Here is a 27,133-nt window from a genome sequence, read left to right on the forward strand (position 1 = left end):
TAAATTATTTAACATTTTTTAACAATTAAGGTCGTTCTATTGAAAAAAGTAGCTGGTTTTTCAGTGAGAAAAACCGACCAATAGAAAATTAATGCAAAATATATATTTTTTAATTAGCTCTTTCTTAATTTGATTTCGAAGCCTATTCAAACATCGCGTGAATGCAAAACTCAAATTTACATAAATAAAAAGCCGCTTAAAAAAGGTAAAGAAATATTTAAATAGTTTTTGTGCAGCAAGAATTTTTAAAAATAAAGGTCTCATTAATTTTATACCGATTGCAATCGATTGGAAACCAATGCATTTCCGTGGCGCATGAGAAAATCGAAAGTTCCCCCAAGTGAAACACTTTTGCTCTTACTAAACTTCTTTTTCGATTCGACTGGTAAAATTAATACCTCAAAAGAGCTTGCCATAAGTTATTCCAAAACTTGACAAACAGAACCTTTGAGGTTTGCATAGGTTTTAACAAGATTAAAGCTGAAATTCGACTGACGTGTGTCAAAACCCTACATGAGTTCCAAGTGCATGCCAACAGGTGAAGGTTTGACAGTTTTTTGAAATTATAATTATCCGACTCTGACGCCTTTGAATTTAAATTCTTCTTTTTTAGATGGAATGTTTTTATTTGATCTCTGTCTTAAATCAGCATGCGTAAAGTTGCACAAATTTTAAACCGAAAATACTAATAAGTTGCAACATAATTTTTGCGTTAAATTGTAAAATTCTTATTTAAAAATGATTTGAAAAGTGATTTTTGAAAAAATTTTCTCGAAACAAAAAAAATAATTTGAGGTGAACTGTTTTATTTAAGCTGATTGCGTTCGTCACAAAATCGTAACAAAATCGTAACAAATAAAGATAAAATGACACTTATGCACTATATGCACTTTATCGTGTCAAACATTTTCAAACTGCCACAAAATCAATATAACATTCAACGAATATATTTGTTTATATAATATGATTTTTTTCAGTACATAAATTTTAAAAATAAAGTACCCCTCCCACCTCTTCCTCACTCTTAATTTGTTCTTTTTTGAATACTATGCTCTTTTTCTTTACACACTTTTTGCGTTCGTCTATTAAACCCGTTAAATCGTTAACAAAAAAAAAATATTTTCTTTTAGAAGGGCACAGTGGTGCTTCATCTGAAAATATGCCTGATTCTGAAGATTCGATATATCGCGACGAAGAAGACGATAGAGATAAAAAGAAGCAGAAAAAACGAGGAATATTTCCTAAAATGGCAACAAATATTATGAAAGCCTGGTTGTTTCAGCATTTAACGGTAAAAGCACAAATCATCATCACTATGGTTATCATGATTGATCTTTGTTATTTTCAAATAACATACTCCAAAAACATTTATAAATAATTTTTTTGTTGTTGTTGTTGAAAACTTAAAATAAACTTAAGCCATCCCCACTTTAAACAGCGCTGTGATAAACTAACAATTTATGGCATACAAAATGTACTAAAAAATTTCTTTTTTAGCACCCATATCCATCCGAAGAGCAGAAAAGACAACTTGCCAACGAAACTGGTTTGACAATTCTCCAAGTAAATAACTGGTATGTGTCAAATCAAGGACCAAGTTTGGGCATGATTTATTCTTATCAACTTAATAAAAATTTATGAACAAAACACCTGTCATAATGATAGGTTGATGTTTTTGTATCACTGACGTTAAATTTTGTCCAAATTTGTGTTGCTTGTTAATATATATATATATATATATATATATATATATATATATATATATATATATATATATATATATATATATATATATATATATATATTGCATAATATAAATACTTATTGCATGAAGTAGTATATATAACTGCTTAAATACAAACGTAAATATCTGCTTAAAAACTAACTTTATAAAAATTTGGTATTCTTATGCTAATAAAAAAGTTTAAGTAATGGCTACTTTTATTTTCAGGTTTATAAATGCGAGACGCAGAATTGTTCAACCTATGATAGACGCATCGAATCGGGCCGGAAAATCTCCTGTAGTAACTGTTTATAAATCTAGAAAACGCAAAAACTCCGGTTCGGAGAGTATATCTCCTGGACCATATTCATATCCGCCCATTAGCGGTCACTATACACCTCCGTATATGGGAGAGCATTATGGATCAATGTATTCTCCTTACCACGTTGATGTTGGCCTCCCACCACCTCCATCTCATCATTATCCTGCAAGGCCTTACGGATGTTCATCTGAACAGCATCCTATGAACGCTCTACCTATTTCCAGTTGCAATCAAATTAGACCTCATCAGTCTTATGGTGGCTACAGAAACTCACCGGCGATAACACCACAATCTTATATTGGCCATGGACACCCCTCCATGCTAAATCCCCCGCCAAACTTACACGGTTATCACCAAACTCATTCCCTGTCTCTACCCTACATACCACCGTCGTCACATTCTTACCCTTTACACGACAGCCTACAGGCCCCACATGGAGTATTAGATATGCATAGCTCATAGAAAACTTAAATAAATTTTAAAATCGGAAAAGTTAAATATAGAGATAAAATGAACACAACAAACAACTCATACCCAACCCTTCAATTCAAATCAATTATGGAATTAATTAGAGCTATTGAATATATAGGAAAATGTTACAACATCCAATTACTTCGCATCAGCTAAGATTGGTTTTTGTTTTAAAGATTAAATTTGAAACCTCGATGCATTTTTACTTTTCTTAAATTAGAACATATATATTGCTTGTATAAAAAGAAAATATTTTATTCCTCAACCTCGTTGTAAAATATTTTTGCATAAATATTTGTAAATAACTGATTGTAAAGCGTGATTTTTTATTCTGGTGCAATTTTATTGATGTAAATTATTTTATCAATTCATTTGTATCATCAAGTGTTTTTTTGAAACCAATTTTTAATTACTCTTTTCCATTCCCTTGTTTTCATAAGTTATCATAGCCTGATATAAACTGCAGAATGACTTTAGAAAATGATTTCATCGTTTAAATTTGCACTACCCATTCGCTTTTAAGTATAGTTGCTTAGGAAGCGAGTCAGTAACTATTTCGAAATAATAATGAGTCTATTTTGAAATATAATCTGCGTCTAACACTATTCCGATTTGTTACTTAATTTAGGATAATGAAGAGAGCCTGATAAACATGAGTAGAATTAAAATAAGCAAAGGAAAGGGAAGTTCCTCTTAAGTTCGCTTCCCTTGGAAATTTAAATCGTTGATGTTAAATCCTGTGTATTTCACTCAACTATGGTTGCAATTAAACTGAATTTAAAACCCTGATCATTATCATAAAGATCATTATCATGTTATCATATTCACCAAACCTCTTTTTTTTTTTTTTTTTTTTTGCGTAAGTTTGGCGTAAGTTCAAAACTATGAAAATAATATTCACGAAACTTGCGCAGCTGCAAAAAAACTTTCGTAAGTTTTTTGCGCAACTTTCATGCGCAACCCAAACTTTACGGAAATGCTGCGAAATATTGGTGAATACCAAATAGTTTCATGAACGTACGCTTTCCATAACTTTAGTTGAGCTGCGCAAGAGTTACGAAAGTTTGGTGAATACGCACCCAGGTTATCGGCAGTGAAGTCCTACTTGCATGAAGATGCTTTACTTTCAGACGTCTTGATAGAAGTTTTCTGAACTTTATTATCAAGTTGAAATGTAAGAAACTCTGAACAAAAATATCCAACTTGCTATTGTTCCATGTTATTAGGTCACCATAAATGGTCTTTTTTTTACGATTGTTTTCAAAGCAACTAAAAACTTGATTGTGCCTGCTTTATGCTGTTACAACCAGTCACGAAAAGGAATTTTAATCTATTTTAAAAAAAAAGTTTGAAAAACTGTAAAAATTATTCAGAATGAGTTTCATTTTTAATTGAACTAAACTTACATTTGTTTGCTTATAGTTTGTTAACTTAACCTGGATTGCATTGAGTTAAGCGACTTTTAAAACATCTATAACTACGTGTTTTAGCCTATAATGATTGTATTGGATTCTATAGTTCGAGTAGATTTTTAATTCTGAAAATACATTATTATTATCAATCCAAAGATTTTTGATGGGGATGTGTTTAAAGGACTGATCTTCTTTACTTCAATGCGTTTTATTTTGAATCATGGGTATCCGCAAAAAAACTTCAGGAAAAAGAAATACGGAAGACTCATTGAAGTTAGAGGTTGACATGTAAAAGCACATTAGGGTAATCAAGGTGTTTGCTCCCCTTTAACCTGATATGCCCCCCCCCCCCTCTTCTTGCTCCAATGTGTAAGCGCCAATGCCTAGATTTTGTATTCTTTCTACTATATTTGAGAATGTTGTCTTGTTAAAACATCTACTTTAAAAGGATTTCTATGACATTTCTTCTTAATTTTCTGTAATATTTTAATATATTCAAAATGATTTATGATCCATGATATACAATAGATAGGCTAAGATTGTAGTATGTTATACATCCGTGTGTCACCACTTTTTGTCACCATTTTGTCGAATCTTTTTGCAATAAAAGCAAATGTTGGAACATTGCAACCATTCTGTTTCAGAATCGCAATGAGTCATTTTTGATTATAGGCTTTGAAAGTTATTCATCAATTTTTTGTAATGAATCATGAAGCTGAAAAATACGTGGATTTCTTCAACTAGTTTCCAAATTCTTTTTTTTTTTTTTTCGGACCTCATCTAAGTTCAAGGGCCCTTGTGATTTGCTATGCTTACCCAGTGTAACAATAACCCTGCTTCATTCACAATAATTTTTTGTAAAAAAATAATTCTAGATATTGTGGTATTGTATATCAATATAAAAAATAAACAAAATAGAAAAAAGATGGAGTCAGAGCTGCGGTTATCCAACATTTGATATAGGAAGAGAAATGATGTATACACACTACCAGTTAAAGGCTCGGCACCACTTGAGTGATACGTATAAATATATAATTATTTACAAATAGTGTTAGCATTGTAATGAAATTAAAGCTGGCAACCGGTACAATTTTCTATCAGTAGGAAATGCTAATTACCATAAATTAAATTCAAAAAAAACAAACTAAATTATAAAAAAATCAATAAAATATTCAACAAATATTATCATAATCTAAAACTAGAAATGAAAAACTAATTGAGATAATTTCTCAATTTGCTTTAGAGGAAAGCAGATATCTTATCAGTTTCAATGTATTATTAGAAACAGATTCAATATTCACTTTTTTGTCACATTTTCAATCTGTTCGAAAACTAAAAATTGATCTCAGATCCATGGGTTGTGATTGTGTTATTCAATTCTCAAAGTGAATTTGAAAAAAAAACTCATTATAAATTTTGAAAATGTAAAACGCAAAACAATAGACAGAAAATATATAAAAAGGAAACACCAATAGGATCTGCATGATTGATGCTGACATCCTCGTTAGCGGATATACTATAATTTGCACCACCAATAGCAAAAGATTGATTATTATCTTTTGAGAGGAACTTATACAAGACATTGCTGTAATAATCACCAGAAATGATATTTAGAGAATCAAAACCAGCATCCCATAGCATAATTCCTCCAAATCTCTCGTTGTTCATTACTTTCTAAAGTATTTTTTTTAAATTGTTTGTTAGAAGTCATATAAATATCTTATTCCTTTAAATAAATTAATTTCTGAATAGGATAATATTTATATTACGTCGCAAATGTAATCGTAAAAAGATAAGAAAATAACCTTATAAACTGCTTCAACTTGATCAGGGTCTTGATAATATTTTGAATGGGAACTTGCTCTTGGATGAGAAGGAAGTCCTATAAAAATGAGTGGACTTTTGCCATAATTTACATTAGTTTGCATTGCAAATTTCAACCATTGGTTTAAGGTGGGTGTGAACTCTACAGCCCCCAAATAACATGGGTTATTATAAAATTGAATGTATAAAAAGTCAAACTCTTTTGCCACATCTCCTAAAACTGACCCTTTGTTGATTGGTCCCATGTAAGGATCAGGGAATGGACACTGAGGTGCTCCAGTCAAAAAATATCTTTTAGTGGTATCTCCAGACATGAGAGAGCGGAGACTTTGAACAAAGTCTGAGTAATATTTTGGGGAGCCATTTTCAATATTTAAATCGATTCCATCCAAAACAGCTGTGTCAAATGGCCTGAATTTAGATGATCCACCAAGAAACAAGTTCCAAATAGTTGCAGCAAACGCTTTAGCTTCTGCAGATGTACTGAAACCATATACTCCTTCAGCTCCTCCCAAAGAAATAAGAACTATTTTACGCTTTTTTTGACAATACCGAATTTCCTGTCCAATGTTTGGGCACGTAAGAAACTCCGATGGACCAGAAAGGGAATAACAATGATTGGAAAGGTTTATGACCGGCAATGAATCTATAATTAAAAGAATGAATCTATAATTTAAAAAAATGAATCTATAATTAAAAAAAATGAATCTATAATTTAAAAAAATGAATCTATAATTTAAAAAAATGAATCTATAATTTAAAAAAATGAATCTATAATTAAAAAAAATGAATCTATAATTTAAAAAAATGAATCTATAATTAAAAAAAATGAATCTATAATTACAAAAATAAAACTTAAGTTATTACTGGAGTTGAAAAGAAGAAAAGAAAAAAGATAAAAAAAAAAAAGATTAATTAACCTGAGGCGTTTAATGTTTTAATGTTTAGAGACATTTGGACTTAAAACTATATTATGTTTAAGATAAAAAATAGTGATGATAAATTCTGAATATCATAAAATTTTATTGGATAAAAGAAAAAAAAAAGGAACCTTTCTTGTTGAAAAACACCGCAACAAAACCAATATTGATGATATGATAATTGTAATTGTCGCAATAATCACTCAAACTTTTTTCAAATTTTAAATTAGAATTAACGGAATCTTGTCCCCAATACACTGACAGCAAATGGGAATCATAGCATTCTAAAAATATATACATGTATATTTGCACCTTTTTTTTTTTAACCTTGATCCTGTATCTATTTGAAGAAAAAAATTAAATGTAGCTACTAAAATACCGCAAATGATCAACAGAAAAGCAGCGATCTTTTTCATCATTTTACATGGTGTTATTATAAGTGAAGTCTTCAAAGTTTTAGGTGAGTATTAGTTGTCTCATCACGTCAGCACAATATTCTTGATACTAAACAACCTCAGCCCGACGATATTTACGCATAAATTAAAAGTTATTTCCTTATTTTGAGTTATTTTGTTAAACTTGTGAAATAAAATGTAATTATGAAATCTTCATGTCTAAATAAATTCCTTATTACAAACAATTGCTCGTAGGTGATGTCGCTTATTCTGACATTTAACAACTTCGTTGTAAATGTTTTTTTTTATAATAATAATAATAATAATAATAATAATAATAATAATAATAATAATAATAATAATAATAATAATAATAATAATAATAATAATAATAATAATAATAATAATAATAATAATAATAATAATAATAATAATAATAATAATAATAATAATAATAATAATAATAATAATAATAATAATAATAATAATAATAATAATAATAATAATAATAATAATAGTAATAATAATAATAATAATAATAATAATAATAATAATAATAATAATAATAATAATAAAAATAATAATAATAATAATAGTAATAATAATAATAATAGTAATAATAATAATAATAATAATAATAATAATAATAATAATAATAATAATAATAATAATAATTATTATTATTATTATTATTATTATTATTTATTACAAACAATTAATAATAATAATTATTATTATTATTATTGCTTATTACAAACAATTGCTCGTAAGTGATGTCGCTTATTCTGACATTTAACAACTTCGTTGTAAATGTTATTTTTTATAATAATAATAAAAATAATAATAATAATAATAATAATTATCATTATTATTATTATTATTATTATTATTATTATTATTATTATTATTATTGTTATTATTATTATTATTATTATTATTGTTATTATTATTATTATTATTATTATTATTATTATTATTATTATTATTATTATTATTATTATTATTATTATTATTATTATTATTATTATTATTATTATTGTTATTATTATTATTATCATTATTATTATTATTATTATTATTATTATTATTATTATTATTATTATTATTATTATTATTATTATTATTATTATTATTATTATTGTTATTATTATTATTATTATTATTATTATTGTTATTATTATTATTATTATTATTATTATTGTTATTATTATTATTATTATTATTATTATTATTATTATTATTATTATTATTATTATTATTATTATTATTATTATTATTATTATTATTATTATTATTATTATTATTATTATTATTATTATTATTATTATTGTTATTATTATTGTTATTATTATTATTATTATTATTATTATTATTATTATTATTATTATTATTATTATTATTATTATTATTATTTTTTTTTTTATTAGTAATTTTCATCGAGAACATTAATTCAAAGTAGTTTTGATTGAAATGATGAAACAGATGGTTAAAAATATTGCCAAAAGTAAACTTAATCAAACAGAAATATAGTTTGAGATTTTCAAATTAAATGAGCGGAATGTTTTAGTTTTAAAGATTTAAGAGGCTTTTAAGAATTAAAAATTTTAAATATTTAAGTATATACAATATTTGTGTTATATGTAAAATTCAAGAACAAGCGTATGAAACAAACATCATTCATTCACATTTAATTATTTGGACATCATTGATTACGTTAGCATTTGTTTAGTATTTCGTCTATTTTAATACTTTTTTTTATGCATAAAACCAATATAATTTAGTGATAATTATATTCTAATAATGTTTCATTAGAACATTCTTTTTTTATAATAGTGTTAATAAAAGTAAGAAAGGATTTTTCTTTAAATGTAGCATTTGATTTTTAGTGTCTATAAAATTTTCAGTCAAAATATTTAGTTTAGTATAAGAAAAGCAATATTTTGATAACCGTGCCCTCACATAACACGACACCACAACCGTCTTCTGACCAAGATAAAATTTTTAGGAATTGTTAGGGTGATTACCCCCCCCCCCCCAAAAAAAAAAAAAAAAAAAATTCAGCGTTTAAAGGAAAAGAATAAGTTCGAGAAGCGCTCACTGAGCGCGATAAATGGCTCGAATATTTCTTTTCTTTATTTTGTTTTATTTTTTTCGCAATGTTTAATTTATCGTAATTTAATTTTTTAATCTTTTAAATATTTAATCTTAAAGTAATGCAAGTTTGTATTTCCCATTTTCAATTTGTCGCTTGCCACTATATTAATACAGGTATAACATTGATTGATTGTAGCCGACGTTTGACCAACGCTAATCCAGCGTCGCGCTGCAGTTTTAATCCAGTATAGTTTTTACAACAATGAACCAACATTGGTAAAGTGATTCATTTTTGACATTGCTTTAGTATTATTCTAACGATAAAGGAAAAGTTGGTGAAATGTTGTTCAAACGTCATTTTGCATAATGGGTAGATTAAATTTCCGTTTTATACTTTTACAACACTTTGTTAAACATGCATATTATTGAAAATTTATACAAACTGAGTTGCATTTACTCACTCAATGCAGATGCTCACTTAGAGTGTGCTGGGGGAAAATAAATTTAGGTTTCTCTTGGAACTTTCTTTTACTTACAAAATATTTCTCATTTTCTTTTACTTACAAATTTTTTTTTTACTTACAGAATATTTCTCATTTGTAAGAAAATAAACACTTATGGTTTTATCTTTACTCAAATTTATTTAAAGCCGGTAAAACATTTCATTTAACTTCACAAAGGTTGGTGTTTCGTCAACCGTAATGTTTTTCCTTACTGGTTAAAAACGCTAGAACTGCACTCAACTTTGTTTCAAGCTTTTAAAATGGCGGATTAACTACAAGAAGAGCTCAATTCTAAAATGTCTCTGGTGCCCAGAAGTCAGAGTAATTGTAAATCAAAGTATCCATGTATCCATTAACATATTAACGACAAATAAAAAAATTGCTGGGTTTCGGAAATCAGATGGGTGTTATAGAAGTTTGTGAAAGATTACTTTGAAATAATAGATTTTTAATAAGCTATTTCAATTTTATAGTTGTAAATACAATTTTAAACTAAAGTGTTTTATAATAACTCTTAAAACTGTTCTTTGTAACTGAAGTTGTTTGTAATCGAGTTTGTAATCGAGGTTGAATAATACGGCATGAAGTTCCTACCTTATAATTCTTAATTTAAAGACATTCTCCTGTGCAAATTTTTACAATGAAATATAATTATAAGCGGAATTTCCACAGTTGGACATTCTTTTAAGTTGCTAATTATATTCATTTTCTATTTCACAAACGCACTGGATGACTTATTATTTATTTTAAAATATTGTTCTTTTTGACTGCATCAAAATCAACTCTATACGACTATCTAAAAGCAGCTAATTTATTCAAATCCATCAAAAGTACTCAAAATTAGACAAATACTTCTCTTCTTCTGCACAGTTTTGTACCTTGGTACACTTTCTGGTTTTTGGATTAAAATGAATTTTATATTATCGTTTCACTGATATTTTTTGTTAAACTTTCATTTTTGTCCATCAATTTCTTCAAGTGCTACTTCAAACCTTCTAATGCGCGCAGGTGGTATCGACATGATCAAAGCATGGCTTAAATTCATGGCTTACTATATAACACAATGATATATTAAAAATAACTAGATGTCTAACTTCCGCGTATTTTTTGAAGCAAAAATCGGCCATTATGGAGGGCAAATTTAACAAATCAAAAGCTTTGTATTTGTTTTGTTTTGATAAATAGCGTAAAGACTTTGCCCCCCCCCCCCCCCCATAATGGCCGATTTTTGCTTCACTTTTTCTTATGCCGATTTACGGCAATTAGACATCTAGTTATTCTTAATATATCATTGATATAACAAGCCTTGCCAACGCGCGGCTTGCGTAAAAAACTGGAGGCAAGATTAAAAATATTACTTCGCAGTAATTTACATTTTCAGTTAGGTGATTTTCGCATGAATATAATATTTGTATGATATATCTACTAAAAGTAACTTATAAAAATTTATAAGTTACTTTTAGTAGATAACTTTTATTATAACTAACATTGTAATATAACTAACAAATAACATTTATAACAATTTTAAATTAACTTAAATGTATCTAAAACTAGTTATGTTTAAACAACTTAGTTAGTATGTATAGATTTATATTTTGCTATAATTCAATATAAGCATTTACCACAAAATATATTAATCTGTTTTTAAGTATTAAAAATAAATTCTTGAGAAAAAAGAGATAAAATCTTTAGAGAATAAAAAGTAAATACAAGCTTTTTAGATATTTTACTTAACACTATTTTACAGTTTAAACATTGTTAAAAACATTGCAAACATTTTACTTTATGCTGAGTTTTATCAACTTCAGCTTTGGCTCCTTGTGTGAACGAGGTGAATAGAGTCGACAATGATTATTAAATAAAATATTTTTCATTGTTAATCCATGATGTCTTTGCATACCTAATGAATAAAATTCTGATAGCATCATAAGGAGGTTACACAGTGATGTTACACAGTGATGACCGACAAGTGTCATTATATACTTCATAAAAAAGAATGTAACAGTAAGTTGCCCATTGACAAACTTTGTCACCAGGAGTTGTTAAACCTCCTCGATTTATGTCCTTTACAAAATTCCCATATGCTTCATAGAAATAAAAGGTGTCATCTGGATTTTCATCTTCACGAATAATGTACCCAGCAATATAAACTAATGACATTTTAATATCAACAGTCAATGAATCACACAGAGCAGGTAAATTGTCAATAACGTTGCAAATACCCTCGCTTGGTAAAAATTTACATTTTGGACAAGAATGATCTGAACCTAGATTGGCTAACACATCTGAACTTTTCTCAAACTTTAATAGCAACTTTGTACGGTATATAGTTACTTTTTCAAGAACTTGTTGAACGGAAATAAAATAAGTTCCTCCTGAGCCTTGTCTTAATTTTCCATAAAGCTTTTCTAATGGATCTGTTGTAAAGTTGCCTAATAATACATACTGATGAGTTGTATCTAAAAGATATTTTGACAACTGAACCAAACCATAACAGGTCTGAGCTAAACAATTAGCAGTGTCTCTTGTTAGTAATTTGACTCTTTTTCCTTTTTCTGTTTTTTTTAATTTGTATTGCAAAATCACCCATTGCAGAAAGTTTGCTTAAATTGTCATCATTAGCAGAAGCAATAGCAGCTCAATTAGAATCTTTCAAACAAATGTCTGCATATGGACTGTGAATGTTACAAAATTTCCAAAATTCAACAACTTTAGAGATGAAAATAATTGTCCCTTCATTTTCATGCAGGTCTGGATGACTTTTTAATGCTGACAATGTTTCATCGCAAAACACTTTCAGACAAGTGATAACTTTTTGTCTTTCCATTGGCTTTGGATAAACGGAAACTTCCGTTAATTTAGACATTTTAACAATATTTTTTATTTCAAGCTTGTACAAATTAATAATATCAACCCACCGTGCTATTTTTTTTCTCTATTAATATAAAATTCAACTTCTTGAGTTTTTTCTGTGATACAGTTATTAGGTATACTTTTTAATAAATGAACATAATCAAATAAAAGAAAAATATTGTCTTTAGTATACCATGCTTCTTTTTTTTATTTTATAAAACTTCTGATTGACTCTGTTACCATTGCAGACAATAGCAAAACATTGCCCCCATTTTTTTAAATTGCATCAAGAATCAGGGTTGTCTGTTCAAAAAGAAACTCAGCATCAAGTTCTCTGACTGGTAACATTTTATAAAGAAATTTTGGTCCATTAAACAATGTTACAACCAAAAAGCTCAGTACTGTGTTTGCTAATAGATGAGGTTTGTTAACTGAATTACCAAATACTATACCACCATGATACTGCAACATTGGTTTAACATAAACCTCATCAAGAAGCAAAATGCATGTTTTTTGTCTATTATCTCTAAGATTAGAGAAAATATGTCTGATATAAGTGGTATGATCTAAAGATTTACATTTAGATGTAATTCTTTCTAAAGTATGTAAACTTGGAAGTTCAAAATCTTGAAATCTCGTGAAAGAGAAAAATACTCAAACGCTCGCACAATTGTTTCAATTGGATACTTTTTTTCCCCGATACATGTTTTATTCATTGACAAAATTTGTTGATATACAACTTCTTTTTTGGGTGTTATTTCACAACAATTTAAAAATCTTAATGCTTCTTGGATATGAGAAAACTTGTTCATAATATAAACTCGGTTAGATGATAAAGTCATAACACCAATTTTAACTCCACAATGAAATGCTTCAAAAGTGAGATCTTTATTTATGCAAAGAAGAAATCTAGGAATAGCACTTTCCTTTAAAAAGTCTGAAGACTGAATATATAATATATCATTGCATAAATAATTAATAATAGCAAAATTAAATTCATTAGTTTTTAACTTTTCATATAAAACATTAATACTTTCTATTTTTTCTTGTGAATTAAATATTGCTAACTCATCCTCTTCTTGCCAGCGAACACTATTAAGACTTTTTGATGTTTTTCTAAGTGGCATGGGTACAGTAGGAACTAAGCTTGGCTTTATGCAATCAAATACTGACGGAGCTTCGCGAGGTCTCAGCTTCCCATAATCAATAACAGTTGAGTTTTTGTGAATATAGCAGTTACTTCGTGGACGACGTTGAGTTTATTTTGGGGTTTTTGTCATTTCTGATACATTTATTGAAGCATTTGGATTCTTAGCCGGTGAAAATGCCGAGGAAATATAAGCGAAAGCCTGGTTCAAGAGCATATGCAACTAAATACAGTCAAGAAACGTTGTCCAATCCTATGAAAGAATGTTTAACTGGAAGAATGAGCGTGAGAAAGGCTAGTCGACAGTTTGGAAATAAACGCTACCCATTTGCTTCAACCGCTAGACGTTGCTGTTTTCCGTCCGCTAAAGATAGAATGGCGCAGGATACTGGAAAATTGGCGAAGGGAATCGCGCATCAAAGAATCAATACCGAAAAATCAGTTCCACGGTCTTCTTGCTCTACTGCAACGTCAATTGTTAAAGCGATAAGTTGAGATCTGACTTCAAGGCTAGAGGAATATTTCCCTTCGATAAAGAAATGGTCATGAGGCGTTTGCCACTGTTTAACAAAGACATTGGAGGAGGTACCGGTAGTACTGTTAAGGAAGTATTCAATGAAGCTATAGCAGGTCTATTAGTGAAACATTTTGGACAGGATGGGAAAACAAAGCGCACCAGAGGAAAAAAGATTACACCTGACAAAGCCATAACACCGCAAGATCTGGTGAATAACATAACTCCTACCACATCAAAGAATAACAATAACACCAAGAATAACAAGAAAAGGGCAAGAGTTGAACAAGTGTTATCATCCTCAGATGACAATGATGACCTAGTAAAAACTGACTTTTAATGACTTTTGCACAATAACAGGGAGCATTGTTGCAAAATTTTTTGTCCGTTTAAATGTTTTTTTCATGTTTCTCTAAGAACTGATGATTTTTTAAAACTCCAAAGTGACCAATGTTACCCTATAGCAGGGGTATTATTGATCAAACATGATAAAAACCTGGGGTAACATTGGTTACTTTTCGACGTTGAAAAATATTTGTAATAAAAAAATGAAAGAAATAAATATAGAGCCCTATAGCCAAGACCTATAATGTTATTACCAAAAAGAGAGCTGTAAAAAAGTTAATAAGATTCAGAGATGTTTAAGAAAAACTGCCAAAACTGACCAAAGTTACCCCGGTTGACAATACTCTTTTATTTGCGCAAACCTCAAGTCCACAACAGAATATGCTTTGAAATTTTGCTCAAGGCATTGGGAGACATTCTTTTTTTTTTTTTTTGAGCTATAGCTCAAAAACAGAGTTTCAATTATTTTTTCCAAATTTTTTTTTCCCGCAATTTTCTAATTCTTTAAAGTTAAACTTTTTTCATGACATTTTTTTTTTCATTTGACCTCCTCATAGTATCAAAGCTTTTAAACTCCTAAATAAATTATATTTCATGAAAAAATAGAACATAGATACTCACTTCTAAAAGAATTATACTGACACTGATACTTTAACCGGTTCTCTCAAAGAAAAGAACATGGAATATTTTTTTATTTTAAAATTTGTTTATTTAAAAAATAGGCTGAAGAGACAAAATCAAATATTTTTAATTTCTCATGTTATAGTTCAGAAACATTAACATTTCACCATGAGCTCCTGTTAAGCTATTTCTCTTTGCAGTATATACATTTCCACCAATACTAAAAAGTCTTTCATTCTCCACAGAAGACGGTAGGCAGCTTAAATCCTTTAAAGCAAGCTTTGCTAATAGTGGCATTTTAGCTTTCTGTGATTTCCACCACAACAAAGAATCGCTTTTTTGTGAATAAGGTCTTCATTTGAGTAGAGTTGAATTTCATTTAATAAAGTTTCATTGAAATAAAGTTTGTGGTTGACAGATTTGTTTAGAATTAAATCCTACAAGTTCTTCAAAGCAATTGTCAAAACCCATTTCAACTATATCTTTGTATTCATTTAGTACTGTACCATTATTTGCATATTCTATCTTCATATACTGTACCCATATTTGCATATGATGTTATAGTTATCAGTATATTGTTTGAATTTATTCTAAATTGAATAAGTTAAATCAGTTGTCATAAATTGAAGCTTTGTTAATGAAATGTTTCAAAAGCTGTATCTGGTATAATATTTGAGACAATAGAATTTCTTTCACTCAAGCGAACTGTTGTTTTTTGGAAATATTTTAGCAAAACACTAAATTGTCCAATAATTATCCATTTGTTTGCATTTAATGAAGGAAGCTTACCATTTTCAAGTGCATATATGGTTAGAGGTTTCCTGTTTATAAATTTGTTCTAACATATGATAGGTACTATTCCACCTTGTTGGAACATTTTGAATAAGTTTGTGCTAGGAACATTGTTTGCTTCTTGAAGAGCTTTAAGTTTATGGCAGGATTGGGGAGAATGGCTGAAATGCCCAACAATTGAATGGCAGTTTGCAATGACATTCTTGACTACTGTTTGTTCAAAAATACACTCATTAATTACTAGTTGCAGTGTGTGTAAAAAACAAGGCATACTATCATATGGGCTATCTTTAATAGCCTTAACAATATTTGCACCATTATCTCCAGCTATTAAATGAATTTTTGAAGGTGATATTTTAAATACAGCCATAATATCTTCAGTCAATTCAGCAATATTTGCTGCTGAATGCCTCTCAGGAAATGGAGCTACTCTAAGTACAAGTTTTCTGATTAAATGTATTGTCTAAACAGTGACCTGTCAGGCTCATGAAGCTTTCATTTGAACTACTGGTCCATATATCAGTAATAAAGCTCATGAATTCAGCAACTTAGTAAATATGGACAGCCATTTTTAATATAAAGTATAAACTACTTTTTAATATTGGCGCTACTGCAGTTTCTCCCCCCCCCCCCCTTTTTTTATTTTTGATTATGATAGAGAATTTTATGCTGATTCAGAAAAATATAAAAACATGGACCTGAAAATCAACGGAAAGTGCTCTATTTCGAAGTCAAAGTTGAAAAAAATCCCACTAAAAACCCAAATATTCGCCATTTTGAAAATACAAAGTTAATGATCTTTTAGCTGACAAAAGCAATAAATTTATAGCATGGTTTTTACGTTAAAAAATTCGTTAAAGTATGTTTATCTTGCGCAATTTTTTGTGGGAATGAAAATAGCCGTTTTTTGATTTATTAGAGAATAAACTATATTGCAAGTAATGTACTTTTGTAATGAATTTTAAAAAAGAATTCAGCAGTTTTGTTTCCTAAAATAAGAGCTTTTGAAACTTAGTTCATAGTTGTTTTATCACATGTAAAGTTTAGAAAATGTCACCTTTAAACCGTTTTTTTCAATAAAAAAAACCAGCGTGCAATACAATAAGAATTATTCATCAATTTGTCTACATTTCCACATTCTACGTTCAACTTTTATTTGAAATCTTCCATTAATTTCATTTCTTTTATTACACTTTCGTTATAACACTTGGAAACCAGGTCTTTTTATTGCGCAATGTAACGGTAATTAACTTTCGTTAAAAATGAAAGCGTTTTGAAAAAAAATGGCGAATATTAGGGTTTTTAGTGGGATTTTTTTCAACTTTGACTTCGAAATAGAGCACTTTCCGTTGATTTTCAGGTCCATGTTTTTATATTTTTCTGAATCAGCATAAAATTCTCTATCATAATCAAAAATAAAAAAAAGGGGGGGGGGGAGAAACTGCAGTAGCGCCTTTAATATTTTACATACCCTAACGAAACGATGCAACTTTTTTAACGACAAATTTCATTCCCACTGATCTCTATAATAACTGGATAGCGCATCTCTAATATCAAAATTCACGCCAAAATCGCCATATTGGAAAGCCCCAGAACAATGAAATCTGATATGTGTGATAAAGCGATAAGCCGAAAAACAGAACTTAAAGCTTACGGGATTAAAATTTTTGGGGCTTTCCAATATGGCGATTTTGGCGTCATAAAATAAGAAGTTTTGCTCGGAGTTGCGCTATCCAGTTATTATAGAGATCAGTGTTCATTCCCTAACGAACACTTTTTTATCATACTGCGCACGCGTAACGCATGCGCAGAACTATTTGTTAACTTTTTTAACGACTAACTTTTTTAACGCAACACCGGATAGCGAGATCTCACTGTTTTTTGCCGAGATCTCGGCAAACGGGCTGGTTAATTTCTTATATAAATTTGTACGCACGCGTATAAACTCTTACATTTTTTAAATTTGAAAGCTTCCGCGTAAAATAATAAATTTAATAATAAAACTGACAACTTCCGTGTGCTTAAAATTTTAGTTGTTTTTCTTTTATATTTACCAAAGATCCAGTATCTTTTAGGTAATATAAAGTAATAGCTACTTTTTTATCTGCTGATAGAGCTCTAGAATTAGGCGAAAAAGGGTCAGGAGATAAATAAGGGCTTAATTCTGAAACCAAATTCATGAAAAGAAACCGTGAAAGGCTAAAATTTGTTTTCCATACATCAATGGGAGCTACACCAGTTATTATATTATGCCACCATAAATCAGTTCTGCCAGTTTTAAACCAGCAACAACGATTTTTTCTTTTAAGGCACCTCTCTGTTGCTTGTTTCATCTTTTGAAGTGATTGTGATCGTTTTCGTAAAAAAATAATATTTAAAAAATTATCAAATCTAAATTTGTAAAGCTTATATAACACAATTAGGCTTTTAAGAAGCATTATTTGTGATATAATACCAGTTAAACATATTGTTAAAATGCAATGTTTTTTTTTTTTTGTCGCTAGCCGCCATCTTTAAAGTTATTATTTTACCGATAAAGAGGCCAGCCCTGCTAGAAAAAGCCAGGCTGACCTCGATATCATTTTTTATTTTTTTGGCAAAAAATTCATATAAACACTATTTTAAAACTGGCTCGTTTTACGGGCTAGCTCGGCAAATGGGCTAGCCCTTGTCCATATAAACAGGCCCTTAATCAACTAACTTTTTTTTTAAATTTGGAAGTTAGTTAAAATAATGACGGGTGTTTGGTTAGTACAAATTTTATGCAAATATTAAATTTATGCATATATATTCTTATTTAACTTAAATTAATTTTATCAAATATAGTTTTAAATAAAGATTACTTTGTTAATTTTATAATAATCATTTATTAATGTTAAATAATTAGTATCGTTACAAATAAAACCACCCCGTATTTATTTTATAAAAATGCTTTCTCGTTTTTCAAATATAAATATATCTTGCCTCCAGTTTTTTACGCAAGCCGCGCGTTGGCAAGGCCTGTTATATAGTAAGCCATGCTTAAATTCTTTTGAGAACTGGTTTTTGTTAAGGTGTCAATAATGATTTCCTATAAATAGGTAGAACCACTAAAAAAAACAATTTCTGCAAACAAAATCAAAGTATATATCTACATGACCTTTCTGTATAAAAAGATGAACACACAGTTGATTGATATGATAAACAAAAAGGGTTAAGTATTTATTAGCTTAAAATATATGGCTGTCTTTTGTTCCCAAATGATTATTTGTTTTTTTGATTTTTTTTATTTAGTAGAAACCGTGCCAAAAGACTAATACGTCACAACAAATGCAATAACTTATTTTTGTTGAGAATTTGAAACTTTTTTTTTTTTAATTATTATTTATAAAAAAAAATTAAAAACTGTACTATAAAATATACTATTTAATTTTTTTATTGAAAACTTGAAGCTATAAAAAAATTCAAAATTAAAATTTAAAAAATTGCCCCATTTTAAGAAAAGATTAGGGTTAAAATGGGTTACTGCTCACTGCATGTAAAAGAACAGTGAAAACAATACTAAAACTACAATTTACATTTTTAGTGACACAAAAATTCATCGTCGATGACGTATTTTTTTGGAAGGCGGTTTTTTGCAAAGTCAGTGACCACCCACAGCGTTTTCACATGCTAACATGTCATCATAAAACATTTCCCTGGATTTTTTGTATTCAGACTTTTGAGCAGTTTGCTTGCTGATCATAATTTTCGACTTCACCATCAACTTTAAACTTTAAAAATTTTCATTTTTTGGTAAATTTCTTCGCTTTTTCTGTAACTTTTAGTAACCTTCTTTCTTCACGATTCTTGAGCATCAAAACTGCCATCTTACGTGTGCCGTCAGATTTTTAAATTCCTCCTTTTCTTTTTTCTAATATGTTTGGTTTTGCTCTTGCAGAAAGCTTTTTGGCGCAATTTTGATTTCCGATTTTCCTTGATTTAATGCTTCTTAAATTGGTTTATATCGCCGCACTCCAATCTCTTTAAAATGAAAGGTGAAAAGGTTAAGCATTTACAGATAAAATGATGTCCGTTAATTTAGAAAAATTTTGATTTGTTAATAATGCTCAAAAATACTTCAAAAAATTTTATCGATAAAAATTAAAAATTTAGTTAAAAATTTAGTTATTACTCTCCTATTAATTAATTTGTTGTTTATTTTGCTTGGAAACTGATTCTGTTGGTTTAGTTTTGTCTGAAAATATTTTAAGAAAGACGTTCTTACCTATGATTTACTTATTGTGGTCTTTATCAACAAATTTGATTTGATTTCGGGCAAAATGCCAGATGCTTTAAAATGCTAAACCTTAAACAATGAAAAATATTTACTTGCCAAATATGTGGAAATACAAGTCAATTCTCAAGTTCCACAGTTGGAATGTGGTATCACCACAAATAAAAAATCATGATTCCTTATAATGTCGCTTAGTAATCCTTCCAGTTTACTCTTTAAATATTTTACAGCTATTAGACCTACGTCTAATAGCTGTAAAATATTTAAAGAGTAAACTGGAAGGATTACTAAGCGTATGTTATTATCTAGAAAAATCTCCACAGATCTTAAAGTAACGTGTTAATGACTAAAGTCCACCAGCTTTTTTTTATAAATGTTACAGATACTTCAAGTAACAGTTTAATGAATGTATCATTTTCCATTCAAACAGAAGTAAAAGTTGTATTTTTGATCATTAGGTTCACCTTTTACCTAATTGTCATACAAAGTGTCATACAAAGGATTCTTCGAATTGTATACAATTAATGGTAATAAAAAGATTCCATCAGCGCTGCAGCTTTTCTCAATAAAACTATTTTTATCATTTCGACAGTGAGTTTTAAAACGCACCTGAACCCACGTCTATAAATGACATACACCTTACCTCGTTCTCAATTAAAACCCGTTTTGTAAGCGCTCCATGTGTGCGATGCTTCAGTCAGAAGCTTAACATTGTTTAATAGCATTTTCAAAAAAAGTTCTTTATTTCGACATTATAAGATCCAGATTTTTTTGATCATCTACTAAATCCAAACTCTCAAAACCAAATCTTTGCTAAGTCTACCATTGTTTAAATGTTTTAAAATTTTTGCTTTCAAGATAATAAATAATCAAGTTGACCACTAAAACAAGATCTAGATACGATTGAAAGAAGAGTAACAACCAAAATTTGCAGCAATCTTGTAATTTTAAACGATAGAAAATTTTGAACAAACTTAACCTTAATGTTCTCACTGAAGACTTTGACCCATTTTTTCTGTGGTCTACCATGTCTGAATGTTGTGTCAGTATCAGTAGTCAAGTCACCTAGCCAGTTTACTTCTTGTTCTGTTAGTCTTGCCAAGTTATGTTTGTGCTTTGCATAAATTGCTCAAAGTTTCTGAATAAACAGTCTCATCTTTTCGGAGAAATCTTTTTTTTTTTTTTTTTTTTTTTTTTTTTTTTTTTTTTTTATTTTTTTGTTCTTTAATCTTTATAAACTCGTAATATATAATACAATCTTTACAGTTTAAGTATAGTTAAAAAAAAAAAAAAAAAAAAAATCACAAGATTACGTTATAACAAATATTATATGAAATAAAACTGTAAAGTGTTAGATTACTTCAAAGAACGCGGGAAACTTGCAGAAGACCGATGGTCTTGTCATCAAGAAACCGCTTTGCGTTATTAATATTTTTGGATACTTCAATTTAAAATAAATTTATATTTAAAAAATCATGTCATCAGTTTCGACAGAATGAAAGTAAAAATGCAGAAAACAAAGAATGCAGACAAAACAAAAAAAAAAAAAAAAAAAAAGAAAAAAAAAAAAATTTTTTTTTTTTTTTTTTTTTTTTAATTTTTTAATTTTATTACAATACACATAAATATAAGTAGGTACACGATTTGCTAAATAGGTAATATAAAGTCGTTTTTTAATATATAGTGTTGATAAATAAAAATTTATTTATTTATTAGTGTTGATAAATAATATAATTTATTACTGTTGTTGTTGTTGTTTGTTTTTGAGTTATTTACAGTTTTTAGAGTTATTAGAGTTGATATTGGTTTCGGAACAAAGTTAGTTTTATATATAGTTTTGAATGTTTTAGGCTTAATAAAAGTTCATAAAGTTGTTAGTGTTTAAAATAAGATCTTTTAATAATGTTTTCAGAGTATTTAAGTTATTCGATTTTTCCAGTTGGGTATTTTTGGATACTAATTTGTTATATAGACAAGGACCACGGTACGAAATAGAAAAGCGCGAGAGAGTAGTTTTTTGGAAATCTCCTTGCTCTTTGACAAAATTTCTAAGATGTCTTGCGAGTTAGCATGATTAGAACTAACTTCCTTGATTTCATTTATATTCTCCAATCTTTCATGTTTAAACAACAGCCGGGGCAAAAACTATGTACACTGTACTCTTGGGACTGTAATGTAAGTGGTAAGTGTAAGGTAATGGTAAGTATAAGGTAAATATATCTTGAACTTAAATCCAATAATTAGCCAAAAAAACCCGTAGAATCTAAACTTCAAAACCGCGACGCATAGAGGACGCCTCCACTAGAAAATAGATGATAGTGCTTCTTTGAAGCGAGGTAAAAGCAAATTACAATCAATCCACTGAATAAAGCTGTTGTTATGATGGACTGAGGAAGCCTTCTATAGATTTTAATTTTTTTGTTAAGTACGAAGAACGCATATATTATACATGATGACTTTTAAGCTCAATTAGAACCAGACGCAGAAGAATGATTTTTATTGGAGCAATCATGTTTCAACCTTCTTCATGAGACCGTATAATCCCAGTTATAAGCCCACCAATTTTCAAATAAAAAAAAAAAAAAAAACGTCATCCGCAGCTTTTAAACTTTGGCATTTTTTTTACCTTCAAATAACAGAAAAGTTTTTTATTTACTAGAAAATTAATAATTTCTAATGCCTAAATAATTGAGCAATTATAAAGTTGATTATCAAATTGATAATTACAATAGTTTCTAAATAATTTTTAAAACAAAACAAAAATAGCATATTAACATCCAGTTTTTAAAATGTTCTCTTTTATTTGAAAATGTCCGACATGTTGTCGGAAATGTAACCAAAGAGATATTTACACCATTCTTCTTTTTTAGATGGAAGAGCATGACAGTATTCAGCATCAAAATCTATAGTATCAAGATATTCAGTGAAATGCTTCGGAACAGAAATTCCCACTTGGTGGAGCACGTCTACAAACTTGATAGGAGAGGCACAACCACAATAAATAGTTGGAAGATCGTCCACTTTGTTCCTAAAATAAAAAACGTTAATTCAGTGAAAAAGCCCATTTATAGACGAACGTAATAAACGAACATTTTAGCAATTTAATCTAGTTTAAAAGAAGAAGCACAGTATCCTTCAATGCAAAGTTAACTAAAATTTCCCATCTAGCACAGGAGGAATTTTAAATTTCAAAAAAAGTACGTTCTTGCTAACAAGGAGTCAGGGGAAAACGAACAAAAATCTGCCAAATCTGGCAAACCTTAATACTTTCATGGAGAAGAGTGGGAAAAAATTTCATTTAAAAATTCATTTTTATGTGAAAACAACGTGAAAAGCGGTTAATATTTTGAGTCTACATGCTAAAACGAGAGGCATAGAATGTTTTTTGTTACTTACCGTTTATAGTGATACGAAAAGCCTAAAGCAGTATGGGGATCCAGAACGTATTGTGTTTCTTCGTAACATTTTCTTATCGTCGCAACCACATCCTCATCATTCACAGATAACGGGTGCACACTATCTCGTATCTGTGTTAGAGTTAACACATTAGAACTAAAATGAACAAACCATTTCTGTCTTTTTAATGAAATTTGAAAAAGTTTTTGCAAAAATTAAAATGAAAAAAAAATAATTAAAAAATCACCTTCTTCATTAAACATTCATCGGCTATAACAGGTGCTCCGCTGTAAAACTTATCCATCAACGTTTTAACAGTATCTGTGCAACCATCAGTCCATAGATATAGAAGCCTATCCAAATTGCAAGGAAACTAGTAAAAGATAAGTAAAAAATTTAGTCACATTCAACCCTAACACAAACTCTAAGCATAGAGATGAGTTTACAATAAAATTATAAAAAATTTTTAAAAATGTGTATTTTAGTAAACATCCAACTTTTGTTACCGAAATGATACGACCGATAACGAACTTTTTAGAAAAACCCTATGTCGTTTCAAACGATAATGATCAATATTTTTGCTAATTAATGCCGATTTGGCGAAATAAAAAGTGATAATCGTTTATTTACACTTGACAAAGTGGATCACTTTACAAGTAAAAGTTTTTAGTACTTACATAATTGAAAGATTTAAGTTAAAAATTCAGCATCCAACTTCAATAAGTAGTTTGAAATAACACAATTTTCAAAATCAAAATATAAAAGTAGCATTTTTAAAAATATTCTTAGATGATTTAGCTTTAGTTATTTAAAAAGCAAACATCTTTAACAAATTATTTCAAACTTTCTTATTTAAGATTTTCAGGTGAAATAAAGAATTTTTTTATGATTAAAGAAAATATTTGAAGGTGGAAAAACTATTTTATTTTTGTTTAAAGAAAATTTTTAAGCATTCACAGTGAGGATCCAAAGACCAAATTTTTATTGAAATTTTATGATTACAACTTCTAACTCATATGTATGAACAAAGTAAGACCAAATGATGTATGACCATATGTATGACCAAATGATGTATGACCATATGTATGACCAAATGATGTTTTGTTTACATGTAATGAAAAACAACTTAATCTAGTCGCCACTTGCAAAGCCATCTCCAAAGAAAGGGAGACTCTTCACATGCTTTCCATGTTGCCTCAGTAGACGTCCTGATAAGGGTTGCGTGATGGTGAGGATGAATTGAGATGTGTTTGTAGAGATGAAGTGTTTTATCGAGGCTGGCAAATTACTTTTCCACAGTGTTTACATTTGCTGAAGGCTTCTCCTTTAACTTTATTCACTGGATTTCTTTTTTTATCGTCAAAAAAAAAAGCGACAAAAGCGAAAGGAAATTTGAATGATAACAAATAAGTATATCAGCGTAGAAGAAAACTAATCTTTACTTGAATGTCCATCGCAACAGTTAATGATTGTGTAACTGGAGCATTCCGCAGCAGACTATTTCCTGATAAAAAATTATGCAAGTTTGTGTTTTTGCTGTTCGTAGCAGCTACAATATAAATTGGAAACCCAAGTTTCTGCACCATTACTGCGCCTAGAGCGTTAAGAAAAAAACCCTTCCAAAATTAAAGTGTCTACAAAAAAAAAAAAAAATTTTTAACAGAAATTATTCTTATATCCCTAAAAATAGAAAATATCGTGTTTCTTGTATGATTAAATTCATTAAATTGTTGTGCAGTAGTAGTGCATTAAATGTATAAAGAGTTACATTCAAAGTTGGAAAAATTTAGAAGTAAAGAGAAGACACTACATTTCATGCCCAAGATAATATTACAAAAATGTTTTTGGAGCCTTTACTTCTAATTTCGCATCGGCGCATAGTTTTTCGATTTATAACGAATGATAGCGAACTTTGTTAACATTTAATAATAACGAATAATGGCGAAAAAACTCCTACGTTAAGTCTTATAAGATAAATTTGAGTTTTTTAGGTTTATTAAAATAGAAATTTTATGCATTTAAAACAGCGAGAATTTTTGGCCTGAAAAATTTTATTTTCATACAAAATTTGTTGCTTTTGAAGAAAAAGTTTAACGGATTTAATCGAATAGCAATTCTGGGTAATGTTTTTAAAAGAGTTAAAACAAAAAAACAAGGTATGGGAGATACTGAGATTTTTTTTTCTTTACAGCTTTGCATGTCTAAATATTTGAATTATTTTAAACTTGATCAATTTTAAATAACTGATATAGTGACTTTTACTTTATTCGTTATTAATGGAAAAAAGAAAACTTGTAATCATCATACTCTAATTAAAAGATTCTTTGACTTTGTTACTTTGAGTAACAGTTTGCAAACTGATGTTCCTAACCAAATTATTTTATTAATGATTAACTATAGTCAGGTATTTTTGATATTGCACACGCATAGGACAAAACGCTTACTAGTTAGGTGACCTGCTCCTCCAGTGGGTATAACAAATCTTAAAGGTTGCAACTGGGTAGATGTACTGGAATATGCATAAACTATGTGACACATCTGTGCTAATATTCTTGCCCAAAGTAAAGAATTCAATGAGGTCACAACAATATCAGGATAATTTTCCTTTAACATTGGGATAAATTCCTTTTGGTTAAACAAATCAAAGTCATCACAGGAAAAATCAGCACAAAACGTGTGAATACTTGGATGATTAACAGATGCAATGAGCTGACGCTGTAATTTACTGATCCTTTTGCCATCAGGGAACAATACCATTGTATGAAGTTTAGATTGACTTTTCATTACATGAATAGCTGCACTGCCTGTATCCCCAGAAGTGCATACATAGACAATACCGCGTTTACCACTTTTTTCCAAGGAATGATTTAAAAGAGGCCCAACAAGGCTGAGAGAAATATCTTTAAATGCATGAGTTGGACCATGGAACAACTCAAGAACATAAGTACCAGTGAAGAGCTCTTTTAAAGGAGTAACTTTTTCAGGAAAATTACTTACTGCATTTTCTATGATGTCTAAAATAAAAATTTTTTTTATAAAAATTATATGTAAAAAATATACACATGGATTCTTTAAAAGATTTTACAAAAAACTAATGAATTCAAATACTAGATTCATGACATTTAAAGAAAGTAAACTTAACAGCAAAATAATTGAAATTTTGAAATTATCAACCTTTTAATTGGAACTCAGAAATGAACTCCGAATCAATGAACAGACTCAATATTTTGAAACACACTTCCTTATATGAAAGGCTTTGGAAACTCAGGAGCTCTTCATGAGTCAACCTGGGTACAGCTACAGGCACAAGTAAGCCATTATTTTGTAACCAACCATTGTATAATGTTTCTTCAAAAGTGAAATATGACATAGACCCCTGAGTACTTTGGTATTTCATTTTAAGTTTCCTTGTTAACTTTGTAAATAAAAATTTACTTTCATTAAATATTTGTTTGTAAGAAAGTCACACTTGAATCACACACAAACTTACACATACAATACTAAATTTAAATGCATCAAATTTAAAGAACAGTTTTTCAAACATGA

General features: G+C 28.9%; 3 protein-coding genes, 1 long non-coding RNA gene and 1 pseudogene across 12 annotated transcripts in view; 1 reads left to right on the forward strand and 4 right to left on the reverse strand.

The window, feature by feature from the left end:
* The window catches only part of LOC149889446 (uncharacterized), a 586-nt gene extending 188 nt beyond the window's left edge, over window positions 1–398 (reverse strand). Inside the window, exon 1 of the long non-coding RNA XR_016452032.1 lies at window positions 276–398. This is a non-coding gene — a long non-coding RNA (uncharacterized LOC149889446). The remainder of the gene's footprint in view (window positions 1–275) is intronic.
* The window catches only part of LOC145182456 (homeobox protein Meis1-like), a 13,866-nt gene extending 10,952 nt beyond the window's left edge, over window positions 1–2,914 (forward strand). For 6 of the 8 annotated variants that reach the window (XM_080057585.2, XM_090085931.1, XM_090085933.1 and 3 more), the window contains 3 exons: window positions 1,131–1,291; window positions 1,498–1,574; window positions 1,952–2,914. In XM_080057585.2, the coding sequence (XP_079913711.2) occupies window positions 1,131–1,291; window positions 1,498–1,574; window positions 1,952–2,507 (794 nt within the window). In that variant the 3' untranslated portion in view covers window positions 2,508–2,914. Of the gene's footprint in view, window positions 545–1,130; window positions 1,292–1,497; window positions 1,575–1,951 lie in introns of all 8 variants that reach the window. The other 2 variants (XM_090085937.1, XM_090085936.1) reach the window with 2 other exon arrangements.
* A 2,344-nt stretch (window positions 2,915–5,258) lies between these two features.
* On the reverse strand, window positions 5,259–7,316 carry LOC145183269 (uncharacterized). The gene is made up of 4 exons (XM_090085940.1): window positions 7,052–7,316; window positions 6,804–6,956; window positions 5,734–6,398; window positions 5,259–5,602 (listed from the first exon to the last, which is right to left on the reverse strand). Exons 1-4 carry the CDS (start codon window positions 7,089–7,091, stop codon window positions 5,336–5,338), a joined length of 1,125 nt encoding a protein of 374 aa, XP_089942066.1. The 5' UTR covers window positions 7,092–7,316; the 3' UTR covers window positions 5,259–5,335.
* A 5,270-nt stretch (window positions 7,317–12,586) lies between these two features.
* Window positions 12,587–13,644, reverse strand: LOC149889447 (uncharacterized; annotated as a pseudogene).
* A 9,146-nt stretch (window positions 13,645–22,790) lies between these two features.
* On the reverse strand, window positions 22,791–27,102 carry LOC145183584 (threonine synthase-like 2). Of its 2 annotated transcripts, none has more exons than XR_016451619.1 (6): window positions 26,762–27,102; window positions 26,032–26,601; window positions 25,030–25,181; window positions 23,835–23,960; window positions 23,588–23,743; window positions 22,791–23,219 (listed from the first exon to the last, which is right to left on the reverse strand). XR_016451619.1 is itself a non-coding variant. In XM_080058975.2 (6 exons), the coding sequence occupies exons 1-6, from the start codon at window positions 26,982–26,984 to the stop codon at window positions 22,991–22,993; spliced, it is 1,431 nt and encodes a 476-aa protein (XP_079915101.2). In that variant the 5' UTR covers window positions 26,985–27,100; the 3' UTR covers window positions 22,791–22,990. The 2 variants fall into 2 exon arrangements, 1 of the variants encoding a protein (XP_079915101.2); XM_080058975.2 differs by having other exon boundaries at window positions 23,588–23,718; window positions 26,762–27,100.
* Window positions 27,103–27,133: the final 31 nt, after the last annotated feature.

Source organism: Hydra viridissima, unplaced genomic scaffold, assembly GCF_058129835.1.
Source record: "Hydra viridissima isolate aposymbiotic clone 2 unplaced genomic scaffold, HvirCarnegie_v1 scaffold_4, whole genome shotgun sequence".
NCBI lineage: Eukaryota > Metazoa > Cnidaria > Hydrozoa > Anthoathecata > Hydridae > Hydra > Hydra viridissima.

Bases quoted from the DNA above. Each gene is read 5' to 3' on its own strand.
- LOC145183269 (XM_090085940.1), bottom strand. From the start codon at position 7,091: ATGATGAAAAAGATCGCTGCTTTTCTGTTGATCATTTGCG. The intron at 6,957-7,051 runs GTATTTTAGTAG...ATATATTTTTAG, and splicing joins TTTTCTGTTGATCATTTGCG to AATGCTATGATTCCCATTTG. The intron at 6,399-6,803 runs GTTCCTTTTTTT...TTTTAATTATAG, and splicing joins GGTGTTTTTCAACAAGAAAG to ATTCATTGCCGGTCATAAAC.
- LOC145183584 (XM_080058975.2), bottom strand. From the start codon at position 26,984: ATGAAATACCAAAGTACTCAGGGGTCTATGTCATATTTCACTTTTGAA. The intron at 23,961-25,029 runs GTAAAGATTAGT...ATCTTTTACTAG, and splicing joins CTGTTGCGATGGACATTCAA to TTTCCTTGCAATTTGGATAG. The intron at 23,719-23,834 runs GTGATTTTTTAA...ACTCTAACACAG, and splicing joins ATGAATGTTTAATGAAGAAG to ATACGAGATAGTGTGCACCC.